This window comes from Mus caroli, unplaced genomic scaffold (genome assembly GCF_978045245.1).
Source record: "Mus caroli unplaced genomic scaffold, Mus_caroli_1 scaffold_2, whole genome shotgun sequence".
In the NCBI taxonomy this organism is placed as follows: Eukaryota; Metazoa; Chordata; class Mammalia; order Rodentia; family Muridae; genus Mus; species Mus caroli.
This window is the reverse complement of record NW_028227257.1, coordinates 90185885-90195367: the sequence shown is the minus strand read 5'-3', so window position 1 is coordinate 90195367 and position 9483 is coordinate 90185885. Positions and strand designations below refer to the sequence as shown.

Genomic DNA, 9483 nt, shown 5'->3' with positions numbered 1-9483 from the left:
TAGTTCTGCCTCTCTGTGATGATAGTGGTCATAACCACTGAAGATGCAAGAATTGCCTCTGAAACACAATATCCATCCACTCATTCATTCAACAAATAATCCAGCAAAATCCTGAGCTCTGGGTAGTCCTTCTGCTAAAGAGGTGATCATGAGGCAGGAAAGTACATAGACTTAAGTGCATTCTTAGATGGACAGAAAGAAATCAGCCTGTCCTTCATTCTTCAAGTTAAGACAGCAAGCATTTCTAACATTGTTTATTTTTAACATTTCATTGACTCAACTTCACTTTTACTTTGTAAAAATATTTTACCTATTTCCTAATTCATAAATAAAATGGTGTCATTTTGATATTTCTTTGGACTATTGCTTGGGCGTGGCCTGTGACTGCTCTCAATAGCCTTGTCTCTAGCCACCTCAACAACATGTGGGAATTTGGGGTGTTTACAATGGATATGTGAGGGTGAGATAAAGAGCTGGTCAGTGAAAGCCTGTGATTGGAGGTTGTTGGCTGTATAGACATCAAGGAATTGGGTTAAAAATCTTACCTTTAACACTAAGACATCTACAGGTTTGAAGAACAAAATATACTTATGCTACCAAGTTTCACAGACACTAACAATGTATACCTATGCACATTTAAATAACTCGAAAATCAGTTCAAAATTTTTCAGTTTAGTGACACTAAATACTTTAAATATACACATACTATTAGCAGAGCCAATGTTTTTATCAGCTTACAGATTTGTTCATGCCTTATCCTGCAGCCACAAATTGCTATTATATATAAATTCTGAGTCCAAATGACACTTAATGTGAAAACAGCCCACTCTGGCATGCCACACGCTTGGCAAGAGCTGGGTGAATATATATGAAAAATGCAATTATATACAATTTTAAAGCCAACAACATCAATTCTAGGACATACTCAAAACTATTTACAATGAAGAGAGGCAGTGGGGCATTGAAGAGATTCTGTAAGATATAGCCATGGAGATGGACATGGACTCTTTTATCTCCCTTTACTGAAAAAAAAAAATAACAATAACCACTAGAAGAAATACCCATGGCATGGTCACTTTATAATAAAGGGACAGAGATTTGAAATTGAAACAGTATGACCCTGTCCTTCATGCTTCAAGTTGAGACAATATGCATTTTTAACATTGTTTATTTTAATATCTCATAGGCTTAACATCACTTACACTTTTTGTGAAAACATTTTACTTATTTCCTAATTTGTAACTAGAATGCTGTCATTTTGATAGTACTTTGATTTACAAATGTTGGATATTATAAGAGAGCCCAAAGGAACTCTTCGGTGCCAGTGAAACGCAAGAACTAAAATTGTCTTTTCTGGTGGCTGACATCAGATGGTCTACAATATAAGAATCTAACAGCCAATCAGAATAAAAATGTCCTTGGGTTTAATTCTCAACAACATGCTTATATCCATATTAGAAAAAGAAAAATCCATAACTGCATTACCCATAACTCCTGATAATACCTCTGGTTGATTTTACTTTTGATAAAATGAAAGCTCCTTATGAAAAATTCATAGCTGCATCCCCAAATAATTCCTGATAATACCTTTGGTAGGTTTCCTTTTTGATGAAATGTAAGTTACTTATAAATAAGTGAAATGAAAGGAAAGGTAGATGTAATTTAAACCTTCAGCAGATGGATAAGAAAAATAATTCTAAATGCTTTATAACAGAGAAAGTCAACCATGACTGATAAATATTTCAAAATAACTATTTAAGAGAATGTTGACCTTTCTCAACTGAAAGAAATGCTAACTCTGTGAGATTATGATAGGTCTATGACTATAAAATGATTATTATATATTGTATGCAAATATTAAAATATTCTTTACACAATAAAAAAATTGCTGTGTGTTAAAGAAATATACAAACATGTTTGTAAGTTATCCCTACATTTGCACTTGTTTTGAATCTTCAAATTACCCAGTCCTTAAGTAACTTTGCAGAACACAAGAAACTTTACAGTCAATCAAATCCAATATGTTAGAGAGACTATCTGACCTCTGCCCTTGGAATATTTTGGCTACTAGAGAGGTGCAGCAGTAGAAGAACTGTGCTCATCTTATTACTCTTATATTTTAACATGAACCAAAACAGCAAAATCCACATCAACAACAGACTAACTCTTAAAATCCTTTCCCACAGCTTCTTGCTATTTTCACTCTGTCTCTGGGTTCCTTTTGCCCCACAACTTCTTCATGGCATTTTTCACCTCTGCATTTCTGAGAGTATAGATGATAGGGTTCAGCATGGGGGTGATGACTGTATAGAACACAGCCACAAGCTTATCTTCAGTGAAGCTGGAGGATGGTCGCAGATAAAGGAAGGTGGCAGGTCCAAAAAACAGGATGACCACTGTGATGTGAGAGGCACAGGTAGAGAGGGCCTTTCGTCTCCCCTCTGCAGAATGCTTCCTCAAACTGATTAGGATAATAGCATAGGAAGACACCAAGATGAAGAGAGAGATTATAGAGATTAAACCGCTGTTGGCCATCACAACAACACCTTCCATAAAGGTGTCAGTGCAGGCAAGCTTAAATAATGGCTGCAGGTCACAGAAGTAGTGGTCAATCACATTAGGACCACAGAAGGGCAATGGAATAGTGATGACAATCTGGATTATGGAGTGAATGAGGCCCCCCAGCCAGGAGCCAGCCACCAGCATGTGACACACTTGACGACTCATGATGTTCATGTAATGAAGAGGTTTGCAGATAGCCACGTAGCGGTCATAGGCCATTACCACAAGCAGAAGAATCTCAGCAACCCCCAAGAAATGGAAGAAGAATATCTGAGCCAGACAGCCCTTCAGAGAAATGGTTTTAACCTTAGCAAGTAAGTCAGTGATGAACTTAGGGACAACTGTAGAGGAGTAGCAGATCTCTACTATGGACAACGAGCTGAGGAAGATGTACATGGGAGAATTCAGACTCTTACTGACACTAATTGTCACAACAATGAGGCCATTGCCCAACACTGTGGCCAGGTACACAGGAAGGAACAGCACAAAGCACACTTTCTGCACCTCTGGATCCTGGAAAAGGCCGGCGATGATCAATTCAGTCACATTTACACTAGCCATGAGTTCAAGTCAAGGGTGCTAGACAGACATTAGGCAATCCTGTTTTTAAAAAATGATTTTAACACAAATCTATGACATTTATAGTATTTTAGATAATTTAAAACAACTTGTAACATATGCATTAACCATTTATTTTGTCAACAAAATCTAGATAAGCATTATATACTTTATATAAGCATGCTAGCACTTTATATTAATTTATTTACTTTTGTAACTAGAAAATGTACATTTAAAAATACTCTTACCTGAACACAATAAAACAAAAAGTAGTGAATTCTAAGACTCAGAACCAGTTTTTCAGGCTTTCACTGTGGGATAGTTGTAATTTACAGTGCATTTTGAATTTGGGAAGCCATTAGAGTTAAGACCTTATTCAGTACATTCTGACAGATCTTTCTGTTGAAGAAACTTCTTTACCTCAGAGTTAAGAAGTCAAATTCTCATCCAATTATGGGCTCCTACTTGTTCATTCCAAAGTAGTAACTCACATAATCTAAAAGCTTAAGAGACTGTTAAATCAATTTTATGCTAAATTTTTCAATGGATAAAAATTGCCAGTTTAATTAAGTCCACCACTCCCAATATCATCAAATATAGCCACTCTGTACAAATGAGCCCTTGTGGGTCTAGGGAGAAAATAAGGTTGTTCAACACACTGTAGCTTCTAAGGAACTTGGCACCTTATTTCAAGTCACTTTACCTAGTTTTATGTCAAAAGAGATGCTGTGTTCTTTCTCTATCTTTCAAGAAGGAATAAGGCCAGATTTCAAATAAACTGAAATTCTCTCCAACCCAACATGAAGTTAGTCCCTGCTGGAATACAATATGACTCAAGGAGAAGATTGGGTTTGGGAAATTAGGCTGGAACAGAACAATGAATAGCTTGTGAAGCCTGGTCCTTGAGCAAGTAAGGTCCTTAAATAAGATCTCCACCCAACAGAGTCCTTATTGAACATCCCCCAGTGAGCCAAGTTCTGCTTATCCTCAGGTTAGCTCTGAGAAAATATAATGTAGAGCCAACTTAGGAGGATATCTCCTAATTATTTCTGTTTGTGAACAAAATGGAAAAGACTGTCCTGGGACCACCTTCAAATGATTTTTCTTTCCATGCACTAAATAAAAAAATAAATTATAAAAGAAAGAAAGAAAGAAAGAAAGAAAGAAAGAAAGAAAGAAAGAAAGAAAGAAAGGAAGGAAGGAAGGAAGGAAGGAAGGAAGGAAGGAAGGAAGGAAGGAAGGAAGGAAGGAAGGAAGGAAGAGAAGAAAGAAAGAAAGAAAGAAAGAAAGAAAGAAAGAAAGAAAGAAAGAAAGAAAGAAAGAAAGAAAGAAAGAAAGAAAGAGAAAGGGAAAGGGAAAGGGAAAGGGAAAGGGAAAGGGAAAGGGAAAGGGAAAGGGAAAGGGAAAGGGAAAAAGGGAAAGGGAAAAAGGGAAAGGGAAAGGGAAAGGGAAAAAGGGAAAGGGAAAGGGAAAAAGGGAAAGGGAAAGGGAAAGGGAAGCAAAGCAGTCTCAATACCGTTGAGATTTTTTACTTTACTGGGTGGTGGTTATCATTGCAATTCAAGAGCCTCACTTTGTCTCTAAGAAGAAATCATCAGCATCCCTAGTAACCTTTAGAAAGCAGTATTACTGATCTCTAAAGCAAATCACAAAATAAAGGGAAAATCTAGGGTATTGACATGAAGGTTAACACTTGAATGAAAGAATAATTACAGGCATAAAAAGCAGCAAAAATAAACATTTTAATTTTTCTCTTTTGACAAGAAAACCTACCCACTCATTCCTTGTCCAAAGGTTGTAACTAAAAACTGAGGTCCTTAAATTCTTTAAAATAAATTAACTCACAGGCTATAATCAAGGGGAAAACTTCCCCATGGAATTTATTTTCTCCAGAGAGAAACTTTGTGACAAAGTTGTGACTCAAAGAGAAGATTTCAAATTAATCTCACGTACTTTAGTAACTTTTGCATGAAGCTCTTTCTCTTGATAACTGGAAAGTCAATGAAGAAAGAAGAAAAATCAGCCTCAGCCATATAGGACACATTTTTGCTCAGACTTGTCTAGTAAATATAAATTCAAAAATAATACATAGGAGAAACAGAACTGGAAGCCAGGACCTGAAAATGAACTCATTTAGCAGTAAACTGGCTCATAGCATCCCACTTTCACCTCCTCACTTCTAGTTTCCGATTTCTGCTCCTATATAAATTAATAGCATAGATTGTTTAGATTGAATCTTCAATTCTCACATTCATGTACAATGTTTATACTTTTAAAAATCACTTCAGATCCCCCTTCCAGTCTGCACCTCCATCAAAACCTGTGGCAGATCAACGTGTCTGCTCCCACCCCACCCCCAGACCTCACAATCTATCTGTCTCCCAGGAGGTCTGCCCTAACCAGGACCAAAGGTAAGACACCTCCTCTCCCAATACCCACACCAGTTGGGAACCCCACAGAGCCCAACAGACAAGGGATCTGCCTCCAATCTGCTTGAGCCTCATCCCCCTTCCAGTCTACACCTCCACTTGAACCTTTGGCAGACTGACATGCCTGCCCCAGACCCCAAAGACTGCCTGTCTCCCAGGATGTCTGCCCTAAGCAGGAACATAGGGACATAGGAAGCCTGATCAAACCAGGGTCACAGGAGGTCTCCTTAAAGACAGAACTGCCTGTCTCCCAGAAGGCCTGCTCTAACCCAGGTCACACAGTTCTACCTGCCTCCCTGCTTCAGTCTGAGACACCCAGGCCAGTTAACACCAGCTATAACCAGGTGGTGAAAGGCAAGTACAAAAACATAAGCAACAGAAGTCAATCTAATTTGGCACCATCAGAATCCAGTTGTTCTACCATGGCAAGCCCTGACTACCCTACCACACTTGAAGAGCAAGATTCTGACCGAATATCCTATCTAATGAAGATGATATAGGCCTTTAAGAAGGATATAAATAACTCCCTTAAAGAAATACAGGAAAACACAGGCAAACAGATAGAATCTCTTAAAGAGGAAACAAATCCCTTAAAAATATGCAGGAAAATACAATCAAGCAAGTGAAGGAATTGAACAAAATGGTCCAAGACCTAAAAATGGAAACAGAAACAATAAGAAATCACAAATGGAGGCAACCTTGGAGATAGAAATACAAGGAAAGAGATCAAGAGCCTCAGCTGTAGCATCACCAAAAAGATAAAAGAGATGGAAAAGAATCTAAGGCATAGAAGATACTACCATAAAAGATATTGACACAACAATCAAAGAAAAACAAAGTGTAAAAAGTTCCTAACCCAAAACATCCAGGAAATTTGGGACACAGTGAGAAGACTGAACCTAAGAATGATATGAATATAACAGGGTAAAGATTCCTAGTTCAAATGGCCAGAAAACATCTTCAACAAAATCATAACCTAAAGAAGGAGATAGCCTTAAACATACAGGAGGCGAGAGAATACCAAATAGATTGGACCAGAAAAGAAAATCCTCCTGCCACATAATAATCAAAACACTAAATATACAGAACAAAGAAAAAATATTAAAAGCTACAGGGGGAAATGAAGGTCAAGTAATATACAGAGTTAGACCTATCAGAATTACACCAGATGTCTCAAGAGAGACACTAAAAGCCAGAACTTGAACAGATGTCATATAGAACCTAAGAGACCATAGATACCAGCCCAGGCTACTATACCCAGCAAAACACTCAATCACCAAGATATTCCATGATAAAACCAAATTTAAACAATATATTTCTACTAATTCAGCCCTACAGAAGATACTAGAGGAAAAACTCCAATACAAGAAGGGTAACTACACCCAAGAAAACACAAGAAATTAATCATCTCACAGAAAAACCAAAAGAAGAGCACCACAAACACATACTACCACCTCCAATACCAAATATAACAGGAACTAACAATCATTGATCTTTGATATCTCTGAATATCAATGAACTCAGTTGCCCAATAAAAAGATACAGATTAACAGACTGGATACATAAACAGGATACATTGTTTTGCTGCATACAAGAAATATACTTCAGCAACAAAGACAAACACTAACTCATAGTAAAGTGCTGGAAAAAGGTTTTCCAAGCAAACAGTCCCAAGAAACAAGCTGGAATTGACATTTTAATATCCTATAAAATCAACTTTCAACCAAAAGTAATCAAAAGAGATGGGGAAGGATACCTCATATTCATCAAAGGAAAAATCTACCAAGATGAAGTCACAATTCTGAACATCTATGCCTCAAAGTTAAGGCCAAACTAAGGCTTAAAACACACATTGACCCTCACACAATAATAGTGGGAGACTTTAATACCCCATTCTCATCAATGGACAGATCATGGAAACAGAAACTAAACAGAGACACAGGTAAACTAACAGAAGTTATAAACCAAATAGATTTAACAGATATCTACAGAACATTTCACCCCAAAACAAAAAAATATATACCTTCTTCTCAGCACATCATGGAACCTTCTTCAAAATTGAGCATATTATCAGACACAAAATGAGCCTCAACAGATATAAGAAGAATGAAATAATCCCATGCATTCTATCAAATCACCGCTGACTAAGGCTGGACTTCAATAACAACAAAGGCAACAGAAAGCCCACATACTCATGGAAACTAAACAATTCTCTACTCAATGATAACTTGGTCAGGGAAGAAATAAAAAAATAAGTTAAAGATTTTCTAGAATTCAATGAAAATGAAGGCACAGCATACACAGCCTTCAGAGACGGAGTGAAAGCAGTGTTAAGAGGAAATTTCATAGCACTGAGTGTCTTCATAAAGAAATTGGAGAGATCCTACACTAGCAATTTAATAGCACACTGGAAGCTCTGGAACAAAAAGAACAAACACACCCAAGATGAATAGATGGCAGGAAATAATCAAAGTCAGGACTAAAATCAATCAATTAGGGAAAAAAGAGACTAATACAAAGAACCAACAAAACCAAGAGATGGTTCTTTAAGAAAAATCAACAACATAGATAAACTGACACTATTTCTGATGTCCTGTTGTACTTGCAGACAGAAACCTAGCACAGCGTCCTCTGAGAAACTCTACCTAGAGCTACTGAGACATATGCAGGTACTTATAGCTAACCACTGGACTGAGTTCAGGGACCACTGGAAGAGTCAGGGGAAGGGCTGAAGGAGCCGAAGTGGATGACAACCCCCCATAGGAAGACCAACAGTATCAACTAATCTGGACGCCTGGGAGCTCCCAGAGACTAAGACACCGACCAAAGAGCAGATGTGGCTGGTCCTTGGCCCCTGGCACATATGTAGCAGAGGACTGTTTTATGTGACCTCAGTGGAATAAGATGTGCCTGTAGAGACTTGATACCCCAGGGGAAGGCGATGCCAAGTGGGGAGCACCCTCTCAGAGGCAAAGGGGAGGGGAAGGGATTGATGAACTCTGTGCCTTGAGCAAGCTGGCTCAGACCTGGCTTGCCACAGCTGGCTAGCCCACCTAGGGTGGAGTCTTCCACCCTAGGCAAAGTCTATTGTCCTGCCACATCTGCAGCTTTCCTCCAAGATGCCACTACCTGCTGAGAGGCTGAACCTGTTTTCCTGACACTATCCTGACAAAGCAGAGATACTGACAAAGCAATGAGATCCTGGCATGGTGGGGGATGGGTCCTCTCTCCCCCACCTCCCTTTATAAGCTCAGACTCATAAGTAAACATTGGCTTTGTCTTGCCTTGTTATTTCTCTCGCAGCCTTTCCCATCCAAAACCCCCTCTTTCCTTTCAGGAACCCAGGAACCCAGTAACCCATGGCCACTGGCAGCTACAGGTGGTGCCTGATGAGTGGCCTGAAAGCAGAAAGAAGGACTCGGGGTACACTGTCTTGGGAGGCTCCACAGAAAACAGAAGAAGATGTATCTCTGCATGGTAAGCAACAGCATTAATGTTAGTGCTACAAATGTCATCTTTTGAAGGCTGCAAAAAGGATACAGGCTAGACTGAGCCAGTGTCGGCCCAGCACTGATATCAGCTAGGGGTTGACAGTAGAAAATGGGATTGGAAAATTCTAAACAGGCATTGGTCCACAGTCAAGAACTGCATCAGGCAGGAGGAGTAGGCTTAAAAAAGTAAAATAAAATAAAATACAAAAAACAAAAAAAAACCTGTGTGTTGGGGAGGGTGGGGAGATGCTAGATATACAAATGACATGAGAGAGAGACAGAAAATAGATTTTGAAGCTCTCCCAGGGACAGAGGGAAATTGGGAGATGTCCTGTTTTCTCTTTGGTCCCTACAGAGGACATCCTTAGTTCTGGTTACATCAAGTCCTCTACACTTTCTGTATTGTCTGTGTTTGTGAAAGACCCACAACGTAAGGACTCCCC

The 9483-nt window shown here is 38.8% G+C and overlaps 1 protein-coding gene across 1 annotated transcript; it reads right to left on the bottom strand.

Annotated features, from left to right (window-relative positions):
• Positions 1 to 2199: 2199 nt before the first annotated feature.
• Positions 2200 to 3123, bottom strand: LOC110289683 (olfactory receptor 4B13-like). The gene has a single exon (XM_021156013.2). The coding sequence runs from the start codon at positions 3121 to 3123 to the stop codon at positions 2200 to 2202; it is 924 nt and encodes a 307-aa protein (XP_021011672.1).
• Between the last annotated feature and the right edge of the window lie 6360 nt (positions 3124 to 9483).